The sequence below is a fragment of the Passer montanus genome, unplaced genomic scaffold (assembly GCF_014805655.1).
Source record: "Passer montanus isolate IOZ18808 unplaced genomic scaffold, ASM1480565v1 scaffold168, whole genome shotgun sequence".
In the NCBI taxonomy this organism is placed as follows: domain Eukaryota; kingdom Metazoa; phylum Chordata; class Aves; order Passeriformes; family Passeridae; genus Passer; species Passer montanus.
Genome location: NW_024364048.1, coordinates 99,263 through 124,463, shown reverse-complemented (window position 1 = coordinate 124,463; position 25,201 = coordinate 99,263). Strand labels below are relative to the sequence as shown.

General features: G+C 47.6%; 2 protein-coding genes across 8 annotated transcripts in view; both read right to left on the bottom strand.

Annotated features, from left to right (window-relative positions):
• The window catches only part of HS3ST3B1 (heparan sulfate-glucosamine 3-sulfotransferase 3B1), a 29,424-nt gene extending 23,389 nt beyond the window's left edge, over positions 1-6,035 (bottom strand). Inside the window, exon 1 of the mRNA XM_039703748.1 lies at positions 5,462-6,035. Coding sequence (XP_039559682.1) covers positions 5,462-5,892 — 431 coding nt within the window. The 5' untranslated portion in view covers positions 5,893-6,035. The remainder of the gene's footprint in view (positions 1-5,461) is intronic.
• A 4,945-nt stretch (positions 6,036-10,980) lies between these two features.
• Positions 10,981-25,201, bottom strand: part of LOC120499722 (protoheme IX farnesyltransferase, mitochondrial) — an 86,705-nt gene continuing 72,484 nt past the window's right edge. The window contains exons 7-10 of one of the 7 annotated variants that reach the window (XR_005626950.1): positions 18,667-19,142; positions 17,879-17,999; positions 15,153-15,271; positions 11,615-11,742 (exon numbers count right to left, since the gene is read on the bottom strand). Coding sequence is in view for 3 of the 7 variants with exons in the window: in XM_039703747.1 (XP_039559681.1) it covers positions 18,700-19,142 (443 nt within the window). In the remaining 4 variants the exon portion in view is untranslated. Of the gene's footprint in view, positions 11,743-15,152; positions 15,272-16,857; positions 19,143-25,201 lie in introns of those variants that run through there. The other 6 variants (XR_005626949.1, XR_005626948.1, XR_005626947.1 and 3 more) reach the window with 6 other exon arrangements.

Sequence of the window (25,201 nt, the reverse complement as noted above, 5' to 3'; positions counted from 1 at the left end):
CCCCAGTACAGTCATCAGCAGCAAGTCAGGACCCAGCACAGCACTTAGTCATTTCCCACAAACCAAGGAAGAAGCCTCTCAAGCCCGTGCTCACACACCATATGGTGACAACAGGTAGTAGCTGATAGCCCCTGACCCACTAATTACACCACTGAGACAACGTGCCACACTATTTGTTGTTCTTTGAACCCTCATGTTACCCATCCCACATGGCCCTGGCCCATTCATTATCACCTAAACCCATTGGTCACCCATGGTCATACCACCAGGAGACGTGAATCCTGTGCTGAATGATCACTAAATTAGACTTCTTCCTAGTTTGGATGGGTAAATAGCCCCAAACCAGGCTCAAGTGAACGAAGCAGCTCAGCAAGAGAGGCCCAAATACAGGACAATCTTATCATCAGGCAGATTGGAAATACAGCTCCAAAGAACAGTAGTTCGGGTAGAGTTTCTACAGCCACTGCACCCAGGGCTTGCTGGATGCTTTTAAAAACAAAGCCTTGTCTGGAAGTGCCTTGAGATATCCAACGCTCGGTGTGTGTTACAGACACCTGCCATGGCCCACTTGAAAAGAAAAAAGTAATAAATCCCAAACTCAGAGCTGAGCCCGTGGGTTTTCATTCCCATCATTTCATGCCAAGGAGCACAATGCTCCCGGCAGGCCACAGCGCCCTGCGCTAACACGATTAGCCAGGCAGATCCACCACCCGCATCCGGCACCCCCAACGCTTGGTCAACTTTGAAAAGTTCAGCAGCTCAACAGGTGAGGCCATGAAACCCGATCACAACAGACAATGTCATCCCCCCCAGCGTCGTGCTGGGAAGAACTTGTCACGTGCGTCATATCGAGCAACATGCTGGAAACAGAGCAGTGCACTGAAACCCCAGCAACACGAATAATCTTTGCCATCTGTTTGAACAACTCAACCCTCCTCAGATCTAAAGGAATGATCCCATGCAAACACAAGGGCCTTGCTGACTGATTATAGCAGCCCAGCCCTTCTTTTTGGGGGCCATTTTCCTCCCAACATTACACAGCAGCTCAGGACACGCCATAGGGAGTTGCTGCAGTGGCCAAGGGGGCTCTGAACTCCATGCACATTCTGAGGGGACCATTAAAAGTCCCCACTTGCTTAAGTACAACACAATGCAAGGTCAGTAGTTGAGTTTTAAATTTTTTTTCACATCAAGAAAATGAAATCTCAATACCGAAATTGTTTGGCAAAACCTTCCCAGAGAACACAACTGTCCTTTAGGAGATGCTTGTTCTGACCCAGCACAACTCACAGGAATGCAGTGGAGGAACCAGTTTTTGCTCAGATGCAGTCATTTGCACCCAAAGTCCAGTTGGGAGTATCAGGACTGTTCCCAAACTTCCTGGGGCCAATAAACCATGTGATACTCAGTGGAAACCAAACACAGTTCTGTCTGTGCTGCTGGGTCCATCTACCACTGGGAAGGCAATTAAGCAGCAAGTATTAAATTTTCATTAAAGCAGAGATTATAGACAATGTTCAAACACAGGGGCAAAATCCTGCCTTGCTCAAGATTTGGTTCATCAGGGCTTTCACCCCAAACTTTTAACCTTATTCTTCCCTTGCTCACAGCCCGACCAATTGCAAGCACCAGCTTGAACCCCCACACATTCCTTGGGGAAAAGAAAGGAGGCTTATGGGGAAAAATATAAAAAATAAGGAAGTTTCTCCCAATTCAGGAATTGCTTTCAAGCAGCACTTTGCACCCTAAAGTCCAAGCAATTTCGGAAATGCATATTTGAAACAGTTTATCACACACCACCAGACCACAGGGCCCGATCCTACTGATCCAAATCACCCAGTCTCAGCAAGGACAATGAATTAAGGCAACCTAGGAGTAGTGGGAAGACAAAGCACCATCATTTTAAGAATTTTCCATAAGAGAGAAGAGGAAAAAAGGACAAGAGGTCTCCCTGGTGCACTGCTAGAGGCAGAGGAGCTCAGCTTAGTCCTGCTGTCGCAGTTACAGCCGGCACAGCCACGGCACACGGGTTCCTAGCAGAGAGCTACAGACTTGAAACAGAAATCAGTGATGTTGACTAGGGCTGACAACACCCAGCCCAAGGCAGGAGGGACTGGGCATTACAGCCCACTGGGCTGAAAATAATAACAAAAAAGGAAAAAACCCAAAATATGTAACACTAATGACAATAATTTTTTCTTACAATAACTATAGGACAACAGGCTTTCAAGTCCATATGACATTTCAAAATGCATCATTGTTGACTCAAATGAAAAAAACATAAAAGAAATTCAACAACTGATTCTCTAGACTTGGAAGAAACAATTTGTTCCTCCCCACCAAGCTCTACAGTAAACCCTAAAGAGAGCAACGACATCCCTGAGGCTGCTCAGCCAGACACATGCACACAGGCTGTGGAGCTGAACTCCCTACTGCCACAAAGAGGGAACTTCTCTACTATCCAAAAATTCAAGGCACTTCATAAAATTAGTTTGCAATAGTGGCTGGATCCCATTCCTCCTCTGTCATAGTACATATTTTCACTAGAAGAAGTTAACATGATGTATGCATTACAGGGGAGGGGGGAAGGGGGAAGAAAACCCTGCAATGTGCATACAGAAGTTATTTCCACCAAATTTTAGTTATCTCACTATCAGAAAAAAAAGCATTTAATTTGTCCTATTTTCCCCCTGCTTTTCAGGAATGATACTCAGCACCACTCAATGGCTCTCTGCATTCCACGCTATGGAAACAAACCAACAGATTTCATTTCACTTGACAGAAAGTGAAGCGAGGAACAAATTTGTGTTGCCTCCTTCTAAAGTTATTTTCAATAGATGAAAACCTCAGGCAGAAATAAGATTTCATCAAGTTAAACAAGTAAATCTCATGCCCCTCCATCTTGAAAATCTGAAAAAGAAGATTTTGGATGGTAGGGACAACTTAAACAAACAAAAACTCCTAACAAATATAAACAGATTTAGCCAATTAGGTAAAATACCCTTCAAATGAGACATGGGTCAAAAATTCTATCGTCATCTTTTCAAAGTCAGGCAATTGGATTTGCACTGCACTCCGGGTGCTGAGGACACAGTAACTCCCCCAGTTCCAAAGTTCAGTAGATTTGAGCAAAAGCATCTGAAAAATAAAGATGAGGCTCGCCCAGCTCACTGCACAATGCTGACACCACACACCTTTTACAGCATCTTTAATCCAACTGCACTGAAACACTAACAAGAAAATATAAACACATCTCTTTATTGACACTAAGATAATAAATAAAAACCTCATTATGTCTGGAAGAAATAAACATGTTCTCGAGGAGTGCTGGGAAGCCAAGATTGACTGAAGTCAGCAAGAGCTTCGAGTTACTACTCTATAGGATCTGACTTCTAAGGACTAAACTTACAGAAACAAACTACTGCATCTAATTCTAATTAAGTTAGAAACAATGCACAATATATAACAACTTGTCTGCTGATTTTCATCCTCTCCCAAGTATTCTGCACTATTTAGTTCCCCCCCAAGTGATCCGGGTCCCAGTTCCACAGACAGCCAGACACACTCCCATCTTCGGGGTGAATCACACACGACTGATTTCAAGATTTCCAGCATCTCTTGCTGCTTGAGAGCATCACCATTCAGACCTCAAGATTTGTCAGATCTCAGCTGAAACAGCCCTTTTGCAAAGATACTAATGAAAAACCAGAGTGTATTTGCAGGGATAGGGCCCATGCTGCTTAAAATTCAGCAGCTGATAAGGTGAAGCTTTAGGAAGTTAAACACAATACCTGCTCTCCAAATTTAAAAATAATGTATATCCTTTAAATATTGGTTTTCACCCACTACATCTGGGATAACAGATGAACTCAATCATAAGCATTATTCTCTCCTTCTCCCCTTCCACCTCCTACTTGTAAAAGATTAATCAACCATTTTATGGTCTAATTTAGGTGTCTAATTAAAAACAGAGCTCAACACATACAACACCATTTTGCTGATAAATCCTGACAGGTTTTCTGCTCTGTTATACGCAAGTTCTCCTTCAAAATATGAGATTTTTAAACTCAGCTGAATTTACAAACGTTTCATTTGGGCTGCTGTGGGACAACGCGCTACAGCCTTCATGAGATGACAGAATGTCCTAAAACGAAACAGCTTTCAAAAATTACTTCCTCCTCATCAGATCTTATCCTGCACTCATTTCACTAACTGCTGGGGGATGGCAACATTTAAAAAAAAAAAAAAAAAAAAAAAAAAAAAAAGAGAGACATAAACCTAATCGGACTTGTCGGGTGGGAGTTTCAAGACTACAAAGAGGTTACAATTCGTAACTTCACAGCTTCATCTAGCTTCAAAGTTTCCATCTCGGCTTCTTTAGCATTCCTGTAAACACTCCGCAGAAAGACATATTCAAAACACTCCTGATAAAAGAACTTCAATCGAAAAAGGGTGAGAAAGGCACCGAAGCGGGGGTCGCCCCTCGTTCGGTGTCCGATCGCGCTTCTCCTCCGCACCCACCGCAGCCGCTCCGCCGAGCCCACCCGCACATAGGCATCCCGGACCGGGCTGCTCCTCGCAAAATCACTGACAATTACATCCATCCTTACAGGATGCAAGCCAGAAATTTATCATTTTCTCCCAGCGCAAAGGGTTCATCCCGTTCCCGACGCGCCCGTTACCCACTACACCCCGCACCGCTCCCGCAGCCCAGCGCCGGGCTGGCGACCGCGACCTCGGGCGACCGATCAGCTCCAGAGATGGTCACGGGGAAGGAAAAAGTTAACGGAGACTGAACGCAGGCACCGAGTGAGGAAGTTTTATTTGGAACATGGAGCTACCGCCTGCCAGTCCCAGGCAGCGCTCCCGGAACGGGTCAAACCCCCGCCAAACGTGTAAAAAATTCACAAACGGGTAAATTCTTCCCACCTCGCCTCCCCCGCACAAAAAAGGGGAAAAAGAGAAAACGGGTCAAGTCCTACCCCAATGGGTACCAAAAAACCCCAAACCCAAGCGGGTAAAAAACCCCGCGAACACGCGGCCGCTGGGCGCATCGCCCGCCGGTCCGTGCAGAGCCGGGAGACGCACCAGCCATCCCCCAGCAACTCTCTGGGCTGGAGGAGAAGTACGCTCCAGCAAAAGACCTGGAAGTACAGCGGAATAAGAGAGTTTTAAAAATATTAAATTAATATGCAACCTTTATAAAAAAAATTAAATACTGTTTGGCTCGCGGAAAACCTACAGACGCTCCGCCGCCGCCTGGGCTAGCGGGGACCTCAAGTTGCGCTCTGGGTTTATTATATTTTTAGGGCTTGTTCTTTGTGGGGAAAGCATTTAGCGGAACATTTACTCTTGCCCGGGCGCTCCCCAGCCTGCTCCGGAGCCGGGGCGGCCGCATCTCCGCACCGGGGCGGCGAGCGCGGCTCGGCTGGGACCCCGCTCAGCCCGGCCGGGCCCGTACCTGTACCAGGCGAGCCCCCGCTCGTAGTTGCGGTCGAAGAAGTGCGGCTCGGCGCCGACGGCGCGCACGTCGGGGTGCACCCGCAGGAACTCCAGCAGCGCCCGCGTCCCGCCCTTCTTCACGCCGATGATGATGGCCTGCGGCAGCCGCTTGGTACCGGAGCCGTTGAAGAAGCTGGAGATGGGGCTACCGGCGTCGGGCGCTGCCCGCTGCTCCTCCAGGCTGCTCTCCTCGCTCGGCTCTCCCGGCAGCGGCGGGGCGGCGCGGGGCGGCGCGGGGGACCCGCGGGTCGTCAGCCCGGCGCAGGAGCCGGCGCACGAGTAGAACATATAGAGCCAGAGGAAGAGCATGATGAAGAGCAGCAGCAGCCTCCGCCTCAGCGGCGGCAACGCGACGGGGACATCGAGGCAGCGGTTCAAGCGCTGCCCCATGTGCCCGCGGGCGCAGCGGGATGCATGGCTGGAGCCCGCCCGGCTCGGCTCGGCTCTGCCCGGCGCCTCATGGGCACCCTGGAGCCTCAGCACAGCCCCATCGCCGCCCGCCCCGCTGCGCTCCGCTCCCGCCGCGGCAGCGCCGGCAGAGCCGCGGGGCGGGGCGGCACGGGCGGCGCCCGCGGCCAATCACAGCCGCGGGTTCTCGCATAATGAGGAGGGGCGGGGCTAGAGGAGCGGAGGGCGCGTTGATTGGCTGCTGGCAGGAGGGGCCGCACCCCGGGGCGGTCCGAGGGCGGGACGCTCGCTCCCGCCGGGATTCCCGTGCCGTGTCCCCCCGCCGGGAATGGCCGGCCTGGGGCAGGCACTGCGGGCATCTCGGTCACCGCTTCCTCCTCCTTATCCCCCAACACCGATAGCAAGGTTGCCAGGGAGACTTTATTGTGGTCTTTCAGTATCTAAGTGGGGATTATAAAATAGGTGGGGACAAACCTTTTAGCACAATCAAGGGATAATGGTTTTAAACTGACAGAGGGCAGGGTTAGATTAGATATTAGGCAGAATTTTTTTTACCAAAAAAAACCCCAAAAGATAGAGCACTGCCTGAGGTTGCCCAGAAAAGCTGTGGATGGCCCATCCTTGCAAACATTCAAGGCCACGGTGGATGCAGCTTGGAGTAACCTGGTCTAGTGGAAGGTGTCTCTGCCTGTGGCAGGGGGCTGGACTGTATCACCTGTAGTGGTCCGTTCCAACCCAAGCTATTCTGTGATACTATGATTTGCCTGTTTTGTTGATGAGTTGGCTTTTCAATCTGCTGCACCTTCTGTTGTGCTGTATTTTCTAAAATCCCTGCCCATAAAAATTCCTGGTGAGATTTGCCACGGTCCACATCATGGGAGTAACACACAGAAACCAAACCCAACACAACAGTCCTGCAAGGCAAACTCAGATAATCTGTCTGAGGAGATCCTTCCTGCAGTACCATCAGCTATGGGACCCTCCTTTCCAGGACCACCGCTCCAGTGTTCTCCAGGGATGGAGATTTTCACATTCCATGGAAGTGCTTTAGCCAGTATTCTCCCAGCAATCACATAACTTACAGCTCCAACACATTTGGGCAGTTTTTCTATCCTGTTTTTATTAAAATATGTGTACATGTTTTTACAGAATTTGCTGCTTTCAGAGCACTTTTGCTTTGAGAGTGAGGTTTTGCTGAAACCTTTTTTTTTAATTTTCCCCCAAACTAGAGGAGAATCTTTTCACCATGAAAAGCCTTAATTTTTTGTGTCAGAAGCAACAGCATTATCCTGACTTATTCATGTATCAACTGTATATCTATCCCTAAACTGGTACATAACAGTGAAATGTTTCTATGACACTGGCTGTGGTGTGAGAATCTTGTAAAATAATCTGAAACTACAAATTGTGGTTTACAAACTACTTAAACCAAGCAGACTGAAGAGGGAAAATAAGACCCTGAGAGGTGTATGACTTCTCTAAAAGCTGCTCAGTGGGTTAACACAGAGCTTGGGCCACCCAGTCTCCATCAGTACCAGTGTCACTCATCCCTATTCCTCCCAGCACCAAGTATTTGCAAAGCAGATTTTGGGATGACATAAGGAGAAATTTTGTACTTCAGCTACAGAGTCAGCAGCAAAGAATTCCAACGTTTCTCTGCTATGAGATAAAATAGGTGGCCCTGCTGGGCTGTGTGAGTGAAGGGTGATCCCAAACCAAGCAGAGATGCAGGTGCCAAGCTGTGGCAGGAGGAAGGAGGAATTGCTTTCCAGTTTCCCTCTGTGTGCTGGCAAAGCTCTGCCAGCTGGCCCAGATGGATAATTGTGAAGAGGATTAAAGAGGACAGTTCCTGGCAATGCATGAATCACAGCTGTGGGCAGCAATTGTTCCATGCATGCCTCTCCTGCACCCGGGTTTACTCACCTCTGCACTTGGTGTTTTGTACAGTTCCAAACAGAAAATCTGCTGCTTCCACACATGGGTTGCTCCACTGCATGTTCCTACACCCACGAGCTAACAGGAAAACCCTTCAGATGGAATAATACTTCTTGTTCTTTACAGCCACCAGCACCAGCCAGGATAAGTGTTACACAAAGTTTGGATTAAGCCTTTAATATCTGTCAGCTGCAGCTTGTAAAAGTTGGATTGGCTTTTTAAGAAAAATAGCCCCAAGATAGGTTTTACTGGAATTGTATCTTCAACAGTTGGGTGTCAGGAGTTTGCCCCTTAGGAATGGCAAATGGGTAAGTGACTAGAAGAGCATCCATGCAGAGGTACATCAGGAGGAGGGCTGGGCTTTCTGTGGAACACGGAGTTGGCGTGAGAGAGGTTTTGACCAGTGGCTTGGGAACCAGTTGTGGCTCCATCCTCCAGGCTGACCCACTGGCTGCAGCAGGAGCCCACACTGCTGCTTGGCAGAACACAGGCCACCTCCATTCCTTAACATGCTCCAGGCAGCAGTTGTGGCAGAAGCATGTGTGCTGTGGCCAAGCTCAGCCACTGGCAAGGCAAGTGCCCAGGGCTTTATGCAATCTCTCTGCACCCAACTCCAAGTGCCACATAATGCTTTAGAGCCCTCAGCTGTGGCTTCGTAACCCCACCACTGACCAGGGACACCCCAGGAACATCCTAGGGAGACCCCAGGGACACCGTTGCCTCTCACAGTGTCCCGCTGCCTTGTCCTGGGCATGCTCCCACCAGGGCCATGGGTAGCACTGCTGTGCAGATGTAAGAGGAGATCTTGTTTCTCTTAACCTGAAACCATTTCCTTTCCCCCACTGCACTCCCTCCCCTTGTTCCCTAATTTGTCCCTGGGGTTTTAATATCTATTTCTCCAAGTGCCATAAGCCAAATTTACTGCTCACATAACTGCACTGACTTCAATGGAGAAGAGCATTTAGGGTGCTCCAAGGAGGTGTAAGTAGGAGTGATGTGATGGAATTGAGTAAAGGAAAATATAGTCTGACTGTCAAGAAGAGTTTCCTACCAGTGAAATCTATAGACTGTGGTAGTTTCCCATGGGAACGAGCAGAAACCAAGTTGCTGAAGTCGTTTTAAACCAGCACAAGAGAATAGGAAATCAGCCCTGTAACTGGCCAGAAGGAGGGATGACATCATGCTACTTCTCCGTCTCTCATTTCTGTGGCTGCATTGCTTTGTCTATGAAATTATTTTAACACAACTGGATTTCTCCTTCTTTTGGGTGATGGCCCTTGCTGCTTTTGAGAAGTTTCAGTTCCTCTGCCCTGGATTAAATTCTGCCCTGGATTAAAGCAATACCCACTGCAGCCCCCATTAGTCTTTCTCTTATTTCTACTACTTGCAAACCCCTTCTGGGGTCTTCTCAGGCTTCTTCCCTGACTTACCCGAGCCTCTGGCTCCAGTCCTGTGCTTACTGAGCTGTACAGAGTGGACCAGCCATTGGGAATAGAGGGAGGGCTCATCCAGGCCATGTGAGGCTATGGATGGTACCAGACATGGAGCTGTAACTCCATGCTGCTGCCAAGCAGAAGACACCCCCATGGATGGAAATCTTCCTGCTTTCAGAGATTCTTCAAGTAGATTTCTTGTAGATAACTTACTGGAAAATCATCAAGGAATGATTTTCATCACTACATACTTCCGTCATTATATATTTTCATCATTCTGTATTTTTGTCATAAAGGAAAGATTTCCATCAAGGCACATAGGGAAATGCTGCTTTCCCTGGTGACCTCTGGCTCTGGTAGCCCCTGCGTGCCTAATTTGGGCTCTGTAGATAAAACCAGGGCTGCAGATGCAGTGGCTGTGCCCTGCTACCACCCAGTGGCTCTGGCAACCTCTTGTCCACAGAACTTCCTAATGTATTTATAAATGACTTAACATTTGCTCACTGTCTCAGCAAAGCTCTAGTGCGAGCAACCTCCTACCTCACACAGTTCCCAGATAATTACAGATTAGAACCAGCTAATTTTTATTTTTGTAAAGCTGTCAGAGATCTATGTTTGTTATTATTGTCTCCTGGGTTGCCAGTTGCATAAATACATATGTAAAACCCCCTTTGATCTCTAAGTATAATGACACAGATTTATCAAATGTTTGCCTTTTTCTGTCTCTTGAAAAGGCTGATTTATGGAGTGCAGTCCCTACCTCCCTTCCTCTCTTGAAATATGAAGTGTTTGTGATCAGCCAAGGTAATATTTAATATCCTGCCAAGAATCCTTTGCACTTCCTAACAAATGAACTACAACCTAACCAAATGGTTCACATCTGCTTAGCCTCTTCTTTTTAACTAAACAAATTAGCATTAGAATACCTGGGAGGAACACAAGGTCCCTTTCTAGATGACAGAACACAGACAATTATTAGCAAGGGGAGTAACTGTACTGAAAGGAGCAGGCATGGACCTAACAGATGTTTTCACATCTCCTGTAGTGTCCATGAATGACCTGCACCACAGTGGACACACTGCCATGGCCTTTTGAAGTGGGTGAGGAATCCATTCACAGTCACCTTCTGAATGAAATTAAAGGCACCGGTCCCAGTGAGTTAAGTGTTCCATTTAAACCACTTCCAGCAAAGACAGGTTTTGCTGGGGGAATGGCTTTCCCCATAAATGGCTAAAATAAAGAGCATCACCCCACTCCTCCCCACCCACAGACTCGGGGTACTCAGGAGGCAACAGCTCTGGTTTTATTTCTGTTTTCACTATTTCTGTTTTCACTGCTTTCTCATCCCAAGAGCATCAAACCACCCAGTCACACCACCCTTCCTCGCTGGGAAATAAGGTGTGATGGGTTATTTGGGGTTTAGGAGAACACAAGACACAAATGAACAACTGCAAAGTACAGTTGGGATTATTACAGTCTCCTACAGTCTGCACACGGGCAATTACAAGTTCACGCCCTTCCAACTACACAGTGCCTTCCAAGCACCCTTATTCCCACTGGGGTCCCAAACACCTTTGAATCAAAGGTTCAGGAGAGGCTCTGGGGAGGACGTGGGGCAGGACAGGGTGAGACAGGCTCTCCACTGAGCACACAGTTAATTGGATTCATCGCTGGAGGAGGGAGCCAAAGGAAACACATGTGCTATTAGGGCTAACACTTAGCTTTTATTGTAAATGTTTTGGAAAAGAAAACACTCTAAAGCTTCACAGAGATACTGCTATTAATATATCATCTGAATAACAAGCGATTAAAACCAACAACAGCTACTATGAAAATGTGGCTTTGCAGCAGTGGACCGCATGGGATGCAGCCGGGAAAATCATTATGAACAGACCAGCGGGGTGCAATTATAAATAAAAACAGCTCTGCAAAGGCTACAAAAGCAGCAATAATCAGTCTGGTCTGTGGTTTAGCGAGGGCTACAGACATTGCGGAAGGTGCTATTTATTACCAGAGCCAGGGACACCGCTGGATGAAGGATGCAACTTCGGGAGAAGTCAACAGAGGGAGTGCCCGCCAGCGCGGCCGAGCACATCTCGGCAGCAGCGCGGAGCAATCCCCGTCCCTCTGTCCCTCTGTCCGTCCGTCCAGCGCGGTCCTCCTGCAGCCCCCGCTGTGACAAAGGCACACAAGCGGCGGGAGGCTCGGCACTGTCTGCAGGGCTCTGAGCTCTGCAGTCCCACGGCGGCTCTGGCGTTGTCACGGCTCCAGAGACAGACGCCACCAAGGCTCAGGTCTGAAGGTGCCTCGTTCGGCTGCACTTCTTCCAGCCTGATTGATAGCTCCCCACCTCAGCCACGGGCACTTCCCGAACACCCCCCGGAGCAATCCCTGCAGGAAGGCCAGCGATGCTGCTCCCGGCAGGAGCGTGGGATGCAGAGCCGGCGACTCCTGGGGACCACACCTGCCGGGCAGAGCACAGAAGCGTTTGTCAATGGGCAGCCCTGGAGGCACTACCTGGCCTGGCCAAGGTCCACGGGGTCCCACAGGGTGGGGGCCGATCTACACGCTGTGCAGAGCTCTGAGCAGCAAAGAGATGGCATGGGAACATCTGCTTGCAGATGCTTCCACTACACTCTTCCCAATTCTCATTTTTGAAGTGGGGAGGGTTAATCAGCCTCACTCCCAACATATTGACAGCTCCTGCCCGTCCTTGTCCCCACTGAAAGCCAAGTGCAATGCCAATCAGATGAGGGCGAGGAGACCTAAATAATATTCCTCTCTGTTGCTGGGGGACTATGTGGTCCCAGCCATCCTGCATACCCCCGGCATGCCTGAATTTCCCTTCAGTGCTGCTGGGTGTGATTCAGTGCAGGGATGGCCTTGGCAGCTTTGCAGCAGGAATATGCATCCTTGGAATTCAGCTGATAAACTCAGGCCGTTCCTTTCCCCACTCTGGATGCTGTCCAGCAGCTTCCCTGGAAGCACTGCAGAAATGCCTTAATTACTTTCTTTGCATCTCTGTTTCAATTTTAATTTGATACAGTGTCTCCTCTCCATGACAAAAAAAAAAACCCAAACAACAAAAAACCCCCAAAAAACTCCAAAAACAAACAAACAAAAACAAACAAAAAAACCCCACCCCCACCCCCCCCCAAAAAACCCAAACATCTCCAAGCCTTTCTTAGCAGCAAAAATCTTGATCTTTCTCCTAAAACACGGGTCTTTGGGCCAGACACTTCTTTGCCGATGACCTTTGAGTGCCCTGTGTCCAATCCTGCACCTGAAAAAGTTCAGTGCTGGAGCCTGTCCTGCCATGCTGGGAGATCCCCTGGCAGCATGGTCTGGTCTCTGTGCACCCTACCCACAGGTATGACTTTCCCTCTTCTCCCTGCTTGCTTTATGGGTGAGGAAGGTAGGCGAGATGTCCCCTGTCATCCCAGTTAGGGTCAGTTTGGTCAGTGTGGGAGGTCAGATCCCTGCTGTTTCCGATCACCCAGGGCAATTGCCCAAAGTCTGTGTTTCCCTGGAAGAACAGTCTGGCTACAACCACAGTTTTGAGGGGCACAGGCAATGTATGTTACAGCACACATTCCATGGGAAAAAAAAATTATGGAAAGGAATCTGTAATTACAATAGAAAGTGTTAAAAAGGGGAGCAGGGGGCAGAAAGGACCATGGGATGCATCTGGGACAGCAAAACCAGGGGAAAAACCTCAGCTGCCAAATACCCCCAGTCCTGGGGGCTGCCCACAATTTGGAGACACATGGGAACCTCTCTTTGGGTACCCCACTCACTCAGTGGGCAAGACTGAGTCAGGTATCCTACAAAAATGAGAATACAAGCATGAATTTAGAGTTGTTTCAGCACTAGTGGAGAGGGTCAGGCACTCTCCTTTCTAACACCTTTTTCTGATCTTTGTGCTCTCCCAAAGCACACACACCACGGCAGCAGCTCCTCACCAGCTCCCCAGTACAGTCCATGCCCACCACACACAAAGCATCTCTTAGGAAGGGTCAGCAATGCTCAAACAAGCATTTGGGAGCCACAGCCTTTCAGGCACTGTGAAAAACACCCAGCACCTCCCCAGCACAGGTTAATGCGCCAACCTGAGCTGCTGCCAAATCGTCAGTTCTCGCTCCAAGACCTGGGGGTACAAGAACTAGTTAGGAAAGGTAGGAAAACATCTCCACATTGTGGGAAAACAGCTTGTTTTGCCAACTCTGTTCTGTGAAACAGATGAACTGTACTTTTTTTAAATACTGGAAAGTAGCCCGAGGTGCTGACCCAGGCTGGAAAATCTTCAGCGCAAACAGGTAAAGTCTGGAAGCAGAAAAGCAGAGGTGATGGACGATGGTGTCAGACTCTTCAGTAGAGCCCAGTGACAGCACAAGGAACAGTGACCATAAACTAAAACACAAGAAGTTCCACTTCAATATGAAAAGGAACTTACTTCCACTGAGGGTGGCGGAGCACCGGAACTCCCAGGGAAGGTGTGGAGTCTCCTGATCTGGAGACATTCCAATCCCACCTGGACAGGCTTCCGTGTCACCTGCTCTGGGTGACCCTGTCTTGGCAGGGCACTGAATGAGATCATCTCCAGAGGTCCCTTTTCACCCTCAGCTATTCAGGGATTCTGTGAACAGAAGTGTTTGGAAGACAGCTCTGAAGCTCACTAGTCCTCCTGTTGGAGCCGTAGAAGCCTATAGTACTTTTATTTCAGAGGGGACTAAAAAACATCGACGGAATCATCCAGAAAGGTACAGACTGAGGGATCTCAGGGAGGAGGGTCATCACTGATGACACTTCTGAACTCCCAACACAGTTGTGGTCTTTGACTCCAAACTAACTCCATGCTGTCTGAGAGATGATGAACATCAGAAGCAGACTCTGACTTGTCTTGGGTGAGGCCAAGTAGTGGACATGTACCCCTGGGGCAGAAGCCCTGCCCTGCAGCACTGACCTTGCCATGGTGGGAAGAAAGAATTGCAGCACTAAGAGGCAAATAATTGACTTGAGGTCCCACAGACAGCACAAGTGGCATCCTGCATCCCATGAACACTCACCGGGACTGGCTCTTTGCCTGGTTAAGAAATTCCATGACTCAAAATGCCATTGGGGACAGACTGCAATGGACCATATAGAATTACCACCTCCAGCAGAGCTGCTTGCAGGAAACAGTGCTGATATCTCTGTTTTAATAGCAAAGTGTTCTGTAGACACCCTGCATTTCCAAGGAAGAGGGAATATGTAATCACCTCTGGAGAGTAACCAGGACAACATGCTTTCTATCTGTAATGATAATGATTTCTAACAGTATCACTGTTTCCATTCCTACTCTCCTGGGACTGTCAGAACTGAAAAGGACATGTGGTTTGTGTAAGCCTTGAAATGCCATGGCCTGGCTGAGTGGGAAATGCTGCTGGAGCCAGGAGAGTGCGAATGTGTGACTCTGCTGGGGCAGATTATATCGGAGATTGATACAGGAAGTGAGAAAAAAAAAGCCCAGTGGGGGAAATGAGAAGGAAAATGCTGTGAGCACAGGGATTGGGTTTCTTCATTCATGCTGGAACAAAGAGCAGAGCATTTTGTTCCAACAACTGCCTACCATGTTGGGATGCCTGCTGTGCTGGGATCCTCCCTGGCAGGGGTACCAGGATGCCTGCTCTGCTGGGGTACCACACACAGCTCACCAAGGCCTGGGGCTCCTTGTGAACCTGAGAGCACAGCACAACTTCCAGGCACATAGCTCAGCTCCCCACACCACCCTGCCAGGCCAGTGCTGTGCTCTGTGATCTGCTGAACGTCAGGGCAAAGGAGAGAGGAGGGGACCCAGTCTCCCTGCAACTCCTCAAAGCCTCACCCAGCACTCACCTTGCAGGGCTGCTCAGAACAATGGGCATGGGCTGACAGAGATATGAGCTGTTCCCTCCTCCAACCAGAAGTATCTCCATCCCTATTTTACAGCTGGACTGCATTTCTTCTACAGAGATCTGGAAAGAATGAAGATCTCCTGAGCCTCAGGGCTGCTGTTTTATCTACAAAACCACACAAAAAAGTCCAAATAGACAAAACCAGCTTCATTCTCTTGAGTCACTGCTTCAGATTCCTCCATGAGTTTCAGTACAGGCTTCTGGTAGTGCAGAGTTGCCTGTGACAGCAACACCAAGACGCGACACGACCCTCTCAGCTACCAGCACACCAAGGGCTAGGAGGGATACAGAACACCACTGCTATTTTTCTCACTACCACATAAAGAACAGGTATTCCATGCCTGAGGGTTAGAACAAGATGGTCTTTAAAGCTCCTTTCAACCCAAACTATTCTGCAGGACCAGTTCATAGGGAGTTCCTGAGTAACCAGGATAGAGTGACAAACAACCATATTCAAGTTATCCAAATGGGATAAGGGAAAAACAACATTGCATTTCCATGCAAGAACTGCTGTTCCAGGTTTAAGCAGTCCTCAAAGCCTGATGTTTGCACAGCCCAGTATAGAAACGCAGAAAACCCAGGTTTATCTCCTGTGCAAAGCCATCCCAGCAAGGCACCTCACGCACCTCACCTGCTTCCATCCCTGCAGAATTTGGGCAGCAATATCAGCAGTGCTGGAGGGGGAATGGCTGACATTAGTCGTCCCTGGGGGATCACAGGGACCACAAACTTCCTTGGGTGATGGCAAACAGCTCAGGATTTTTCATTTTCCATAGTGGCACCAGCAATATCCAAAGAGACCTGAGTGCACCTACTGCAAGATCTATCTCCTGCTAAGTCTTCACTTTGTCAAGGTGTCTTGTTTGCAAAGCATATGCAACAGCAAGATTTCCTAAAGGCAGTACAATGGCAGCATATGGACACCTGACACATGGCCAGTGTGCAGCAGAGCCGAGAACACTTTCTAGGTAAAGAAAGAGTTTCCTTTTAAATAAGAAATTTAAACAAGATATTATCTTACATTTAAATCCCAGATAAACTGATTCTAAAACCATGCTTTCCCTCAGGGCTAGACCCACTGGGTGTGGAGATGTTGGTGCAACCCAGTGACCTGCATTTTACAGACATTCAGTGATTATTACAAAGCTCCTGTCCAGCCCTAAACCCTGTGAATGTTACACATTTTGGCCCAAGAAATGAAGATGACTCTCTTCAGAACACAACCACAGGCATGTCCTTGAGACCTTTAATCAGAATGGAATTCCTCAGCAGCACCCGGGAATTGCAGGCTCTATAATGACTTAGGAGAAACCCACAACCCTCCTGCCTCAGCAGCACTTTCTGCCTCTGGGAGGAAAATGTGGTTTTTTTGTGAGCCATCTGCTCTTTTCAAGTTCGTCTCCCACCTAAAGGTTGACCAAATTCTTTGGTTTTGCACAAACCCCTTCCACTCACATGTGATTTATTTTCAGTGTGCTGCTTGCACATTAAATCAGTATTTCACAAGCTGTCCTTACTCTTGCAGTGGTCAAGAGCATTGCTGCTGTGAGAAGTGCCCCAAAACTACCAAATACCTTTGCAATTAACTAAACCTGACCAGAGTTTCAACAAGAATTGAATAGTTTAAAACAGATTTGGAGCACTTATCTCTTTTCGGACAGTATGCACTTTATTGCAGAGAAGACTGGATGCATTTTTAAAACAAATTCAGAAGTTGCACAGTTTCCATACAGTTGCACAAAGTGTTCCCCACAGTAACTTGAGCACAACCGAGTCTGTCAGACAGTGAGGGAGCTCCATCTTGTCACCTGCAATCACTCAAGTCAGCAAATCTTGCAGGCAATTGTTTAAGAGACAGGAAAACAGGTAGCCCTGCTCCTGCAAGCACCTCTGCCAGAAAACAGAAGTTAAACTGTGTCACTCCCGATTTACACCATCATAACTGAGACCAAGAGCCAGGCTTGGATCAAGAGAGCAGCCAGGGAAGGTTTTATGTGTGACACACCTGTGGTGAAACTATTTGTGACATTTCCTGAGGGGTTTTATTGGAGAACAAGCTCAAGACAGCGTCTTCCTTTTCAGGTATTGCTGTATCTTTGGATCAATGCTCACCCTGCTGCCCAGTCCCTCTCCACATGGGAAAGAAATCTTGGCATGAAAACACATCAAGTCATAACAGGCACTACCACAATAAACTATCACTGTCTCTGTCTGCCCCAATGTTGCTGTGTTTGGGAGCACACCAGGAGGTCACAGACAGCTCCAGGCAAGATGAGGGTGAGCCACAGCTGAGCAGCAGGATCAAAAGCATGTTAAACTGTGACCAGAAATGTTCTTCAGTGTATCATTTAACAGGGATAATGCACTCTTCTTGGGAGACCATCCACAATAATTGCTTTGGAGAGACACTGGCTGCATCAGCAAGTGAACATTCTGTTAGACTAAAATCCCCAGCCCTTCTTCTCTAAAATGTGTTTCTTTACCCATTAATCACCCCCAAAGCGAAGCCCTTCTGAGCCACCACCCACACTGTGACACTAAACACAGCTCAAGCTCTTGGTGCCATTCCAGAGCTTGTCTAAGGATGCCGAGACTCAATGGACTGGCATAAGACACACTGACATGGAAAAGCCTTACAACCACCCAGCCCTGGGATATGCTTCTCACCTCCTCCACAAGTCACAGCCTCTGTGCCATAAACAGTGATGGTGGTTTTTATCAGCTGAAGATCTGACACCCAGGGCTCAAACACTAACGATGTAAAAACCACACGGGAGTCAGAAGTTCCCTGTGATGGAAAAATACAGTAGAATGGCTCAGTGTGTCCAAGGGATATGCTACAGGAGAGCTGTTTAAATGCTTGTGTGTGCTGTGCTGAAAGATAGTTTTCTTCACTCCTTTAGCACTGTGCCAGGTGTATGAGAGCTAAAAATCTACTGAGGTGACCTTGGGAAGAGCAACTGATTGAAAAAAGCCCCCAAAACTGAGGGCTTTGGTGTAATACCAGCGCATGGATGGCACAGATTCAGAGAAGAAGAGTTCACCCTCTCATGTGCTTCAAAGCTTAAATTAAAGGAAAGGGTGCTTGGAGAAAAGGGTGAGAAATCATTCATTGGTCACCTCCTGATGCCTTCACCAAGGCTGCCAGTGCTGATGGCAGCATGTGTGCACATGTGACTTCCTAACTTAACTACCTCAACTACCCATGAGGACAGAGACCATGACTCACAGGGACTTAGGAAAGCCATCCCAAAGTGATGTGCTTCTGGCATAGGCTAAATTGCAACCTGTGATGAATTATGGAGCCTAAGACCCTGAATGCTTTAAGCTCTCCTGACTATTCCCCTTCAAAAGAAAATACAAAATTATCACATGAAGTGGTTGCTAGGCACAAATGATTCTTCTTCAAACAGATTCCCACAGGATTCTCCCTTGCAATGACTAAAATATACTACCTGATATGTCACAAGGATGACAGGTATTGACATTTAAGGCAATCTAATTTCCACAGCCATCTCATGAGTTCCCCCAGGTAGATCGCCTTTGTCTTCCTTCTCCACGACCGATTTCTTGCAGGTGAACATGACAAGCAGCAGCATTGGCAAGTGCCACAAACTGCAGAAGAAGAGCTTCCTGGAGCTGCTGCGGTCAGCATCCCTGTAGAACCGAAAGCCGAGGTAGGAGATGTAGAGGTTGATAGGGAGCGAAATGACGGGGAAAGTCCACGTGGTGATGTTGAGGACAGGAGCCACCGCTGAGAGTCCGATTAAGGCCAAGCAGTGCCGCAGAGCCACCCGCCTGCACAGCCCTGGGTGAGTGACAGACATCATACAGTATCCTCCTCGGGAGTAATCTTCCCGCAGACCCCAGCTGAGGGCATTGAAGTGAGGGAACTGCCAGGAATAGAGGATCCCTCCCAACAGCAATGCACCTGCAATGGGAGAGAGAGTGTTAGACAGTCCCTGCAGGAAGTGCCACACACAGACCTCAGGTGTCACACCCTGTTTGCAGGAGGGCAGTGCTACTCACCTGTGACACCAGTGACACTGCACACTGGTGGCACTGCTCTGTACAGGGACAGGGCAGCCCCATGAGATAAGGAACCTCTGGTTCTCATGGCATTCACACAGGTTTGGAGTATGGTGGTTTATCTGGTTTTGGAGCACTTAATTTGAAAAGTATTTCAGGAAGTCACTTCCTTCTAAAGAACTACTGCTAATTGGTTTCTGCACCAACTGTCTCTACCTGAGGGAAGACTGGTGGGAATGAAGAGAAACTGGGCAAGAGACTGCATTCCTGGGAGCCTCTAGATTCTACTCTCAGGTTCCTGAATTGGTGTGTCCAGAGAAGAAAAAAGCTAGTGGGTAGAGAAATGGTCGCATCAACCAGACACAGGGAGACCAGCTCAGTGACAGAGGACAAGGAGTTTCACCCACAGATTAATTATTTCAGCTTAAATGAGGCACAACACTTTGCGATGGTCCAGCTGAAACTCTCAAAAAATTCCTGAAGACAGGTTTTTCCAGAAAAGAAAAGTCCTTGAACTACAGGAGGGCACAGGCTGGAGCACAGTGTGTGTTGGTGGAAGCTCCAGGCTCAGGAGCAGGATCAGCTAGAGTCTGGCCAGCCTGGGCAGGCAGGTGAACATGGGCCTATCCACAGAAGTCAGGACAAATGTCTCAGATTATCTACAGGGCCTGCTGTAACAACACCGTGTTCCTGAAAACACACTGCAGAGGAACAGCATGTGCTCTCTTCTTGCCCTTCTCATTGTACTGTAAAGAACACACAGTACTTTCCCACTGCACAGGGTTCTGCAAACCTCTCAGATCATGTTCAGGCTGCAGAGAGGACAAACACCTATTCACTTAATCAATAAAACAAAAAAAATAAGGAACAGGAGCTACCTGTAGCATCAGTTCAAGAAGAGACTCCCTCCTTCTGTTTTTGCTCTGGTGCTGCATATGTATAACAGGGAAGTGGCCAACCAGGCATTAAAATAAACATAGAATAGTTAAATATCAGCTCCAAAACAGATGTTGAAATCTTAACTGCATTTCCCGAAGCTGGTGTTTACTGCCTTGGCAACCTAAGAATGTTGTTTTGCTTAAAGCACAATTTTAGTAATTCTTCTGCCTTGAATAATGTGAAGGAATTTTAAAATTATTTCCAGACATTGGTAGCTGTGACTTAAGAGAGGAAAGCACTGGCCTTTTTTCTCAAAGAAACGGGTATGGGTTTGGCTGCTGTAGGGAGGGGAAGGCTTTCGCAGTGTAAGTTCAGCCTCTTAATGGATCATAGTCAGGAAACAACCACACACCGTTTTACTTGATAGCACACAACTGGCTCTCTTCCCTTAAAAGATGTTGAACAAATTACTCCTCTTTAACCCAGACAAGGTAGATTAGAGCTCAGGGATTTGACTTGGTCCAGCTGTATCCACCTGCTTGTGAGCACGCGTGCTGTCTCAGGCGGCCTTTTCCACCTTTCCTACAAGAAATTTTAACATAACCAGTCCCAAACTCTTCACCACAGTCCTATATAAGTTTCACAGGATGTTACATTCACAAGAAATGTAGAGAACACATGTCCAAACCCTTTATTTTCTGTCTTTTATTTTGTGCTCATCCACAAGTTTAACACAGTAGTCTTTCCTGGAGATTTGTACCTGTGAGCAATTCAGGGGGTAAAGAAAGATTTAAATATTTTGCAAAGCCTAGTTGCCCATTTTCAACACAATCTTAAAGCATTATTTGGGAGTATTGGTGCAACGATTCACAGTGGTTTGGAGAGTCATGGCCAGAAGACACTGTGATGTCCTGATCCAGAAGGACTGGTTTGTTCAGCTCTTGGTTGCATTTTCTGTTTGTGAAGGAGAGCTGGAAGGTGCATACACTTCCGCTTGTTTTGGTGATGGAAAATGTTTGTTAAATCAACTGACCTCCAGTTAAAGTGTTCAAGATACTGTCCTGATATCATCCCTTCTGAAACGTTACCAGCTACTTAATTCTTCCCACTGTCTTTAGAATTAGGAACAGGATTAGCTTGTCAAAATTTACATCCTAATTTGTAATTATGCAGCCTTCTCAAACATAAAGACACTTTGGAATTACCTAGACACTAACCTTAACCAAACTGATGCAATTCCTCTCTACTTTACCCACATCAGCACCACAGCAAGACAACAATCAGCACTTTTGCTTCCACTGGAAAACAAAAGTAGATGCTACTGCTTGTGCTGGATGGCATGAGAGCGGCGAAGCAGCCTTGAGAGGAAAAAGAGAAAGTATCACTTCTAAAACTGCACACAAGGTCCCTGGGCTGGGATAATGGTCCTGGCTGTCACTGTGGGATGTATGGCCCAGCCTGCATTGTGCCCCTCCAAGGTTACACCATCCTGGAAACCAAGGGCGACGAGGAAAACACTGGAAAACTCAAAAGCTTCATGGTCAGGGGTTTCAATAGCTGTTTCTTTTGAAGGATGGCACAAAAGGCCTGTGGAGCAGGAGCATCTTGGGGCTGCAATAGACTCCTCTGCAGCAGTACTGAAAGGGAAGGGGGTGTTGGCCGTGTGTTTGGCTTGTCTGCAAAACAAAAGGGTCCTCAGCATCCACCAGGAATAGGAAATTAAATTGGCTGTGGGATTTTTCACCTTGAGAGAGTGTTTCTGGCTTCTGCCTTTAATAGAAGGAAGCCAGATGTCCTAAGGTATGCTTGCCACATAGAAAAAAGCTCGGGGTGTATGGATACACACAGGCATGTGCACTTCTTGTGTGACACACAACAGGTTATTGCAGCCAAAAGCCTCACAGGGAAACACCTTTCATTACACAGGCAAGGGTGAGAAAACAACACCATATATAACTCGCCTTAGCTAACCCCAGCAATAGATGCCATAAAAGAAGAGCCTGTTGGGTAAGATGAAAATACAGCCTTCTGCAAATATGTTTAGGAAGCATTTACCAAAGGACCAGACTCAGCAGAGGACTGCAAATCTGCAGAGCCACGCAGGGGCTCTTCATCAGCCACCTCTTTCAGACTCTGGCAGGGCTGTCACTAGCCCAAGGGTGGCTAGTCCTTCCTGCAGATCCCCCCCATCCTGATTTCTCTGTGGGTGTTGTGTTTCACACCCACGGGCTCAGGGCTACCCCATCAGTCACACTCGGGGCAGAGAACCAGGCAAAGGGCATACTGCCTGTGAACTTGTGGGGTTGGTCTCCAGGTGCCCCAGCAGTGGAGCTGCCATTTCTTTTGTCTCTTATGAAGATGGAAAAGAAGAAAAAAATAGCCCACTGGCTTTTGTCCTAAATTCAGACCAGCTGCTCACTAGTATTGTCCCTCTGCCTCATTTTAACAGTTTTTACCCCCACAAAGCATACTCCTGGGCCCCCAGCTCCAAGTCTCATATGTCAGTGACATGAATATCTCTGTTTCCTCTGGAACAGACCACAGATTCTGCTCTTTCATCTGGGAAGTGAAACCTTGAAAAGCTGAGTTTACCAGAGGGAGTTTATAGCCGGAGCCTCCTCTCCTCCAGCAGTGGGATGCTGGAGCTGCCCTGCTCTGGCAGCTGGCTCCCAGACCTGCTCCCACATCAAGGGGCTTTGAAAGCTCCAAGTGCTTAACTGGAAGGGACACAAAGATCTTCAAGCTAATTTTGCATGCAATTAAGCTGTTGTTTTGCTCTCCTTCCTACTGGCAGACAAGTGCTACTCCAGGAAAAGTATGAGACTCCAGCCTTTGGCAGGTTGGGCACAGGCCCCCCTCTTTCCTATTCTCCTTTTTTTGTTACTAAAACCATCCATCTGCCAAATGTCACTAGCTGATAAGAACTGCCCATTTTTAAATCTCCTTTTGTAAATAGATGCTGGCTGACATAATTAATGTCTACCACACAACACAATTTGAATTACAAAGTAAAGGCAATTTAAAAATCAGCGTCCACATGATTAAAATTGATACTGAGTCTATAAATTCCATACCCCGAGGAATTATTTAAATTTCTGAAAATGAATGAAAATCAGTACAAGATGTCTTTCAGGGGAACGAGACCAGGAGTGGAGCATCTGATAAACTAAACAGTCTCTTTAGATAAACATTCTTTGGTGCAGTAATACCTATGGCTCCTGGGCCACTGCAGCTCTGCAATGTCTGACGCACTGTCAGGGCTCTTATCTGCTCTGCCACCACCTACTCAGAATAAATCCCTTTAGCTGATAAGCACATTAGGTTGAGGAGCCCTGCTTGTCACTTCCATCTCACTGGGTGGTTTGTATGAACTCCGTGGCACCAAAGTGCTGCTCTCCGTGACACCGATCCAGCCCTCAGCGCATGAGCAGAGCATGCTCAGGGAAGAAGTACAAAAGTTCCTGGGCCCCCAGTGTAACAAGGACATTGGAGCAGGACCAAAGGAGTCCACAAAGTTGATAAGGAGACTGAAGCATCGTCCCTATGGGGACAGGCTGAGAGAATTGGGGCTGCTCACCCTGGAGAAGAGAAGGTTGTATGGAGACATCACAGCAGCTTCCAGGATCTGAAGGGGCTACAAGGAAGCCTGAGAACAATTCTGCATTAGGAAATGTAGTGACAGGACAAGGGGGAATGGATTCATACTGAGAGAGGGGAAATTTAGATTTGATATTAGGAAGAAATTCCTAGCTGTGAGGGTGGTGAGGCCCTTTCAAAGGTTGCCCAGAGAAGCTGTTGCTGCCCCATTCCTGAAGGTGTCCAAGGCCAGGTTGGACGGGGCTTGGAGCAACCTGGTCTAATTAAAGGTGCCCCTACCCATGGCAGGGAGTTGGAACAAGATAATCTATAACGTCCCTTACAATCCAAACCCTTCTATGATGTGACTGCTGGGATACGAAAATGTGCAAGGCAAAAATGGGCTGTGGCATTTGAATCTACACCAGATTCAGTGTTCTGTTAACTAAAAATAACAAGTTTAATGGACATTAGTTAAGGGAGAAAGAACAGCAGTGTGAGGATAATTTAAAGCATGTATGCACTCTTACACGCCGAAATAAACAGCTCTGTTTCCTTCTTTCTGTGTACAAGCTCAGCAGCATTGCAATACAGCCAGAAACTCTTCTGCTTGTGGATCCCATGCAGGAGGGGGATCTGGCACAGAACAGGGGACACTGCCAAGTTTGACTGATCTTCCTGTCTCTCTGCTATCACTTAAGGTTTTAAGTGAATGTCATTATTTTCCTGCAAGTCCTTCCCTTGCAAAATAATTTCAAGGTATCTTGATTTACTAGAAAAACAAATCTCTTCAGAAACAAATAGTCCCAGGAAGGAGCAATGAAATCTGCTTTCAAGGAAGCAAACGTGTTATTACTGCAGATCACAAGCTGGCAGTTAAGTTCTGCATAAAAACCCCAGATATGTGGCAGTGATAGCCATGTGATAAATCACATTTATCATGCACTTCTGACCGTCTCACCTGCACTCACTCCCCCAGTGAGGAAATGTTAACATTCCCCATCTTTCATCAGTTTCAAACAGCTGCCATTAAAAAAACACAACCCCCCAAACCCACAACAAAGAATTCCACATCTTCTCAGAGATAATCTTATCTTTTGCTTTTGAAATGGGAGGTTTTCCCTAAATTACTTTGGCACAAAATCCAGGGATGGGGGCGGGAGGTTCAATCAGGCTTAGGACCATACAGTTGAAGTTACTTATGGGGGCAGAAATGGAACCAAACATTCCAGGAGATCTGCGAAGATGTATAGTGTAAGAAATTGCTCAGAGGGCAGTGAGGCTCTGGCACAGGCTGCCCAGAGCAGCTGTGGCTACTCCATCATTGGAAGTGTCCAAGGCCAGGTTGGATGAGTCTTGGAGCAGCTTGGTCTAGTGGAAGGTGTTCCACCCCCTGGCCAAGGGGTCCTTAAGGTTCCTTATGAACCCAAGTCATTCTATGATTCTTTGATTATTCTATAAATTACAGCAAGTGTTTGCATCACTGGAAATATGAGGGTCCCAGAT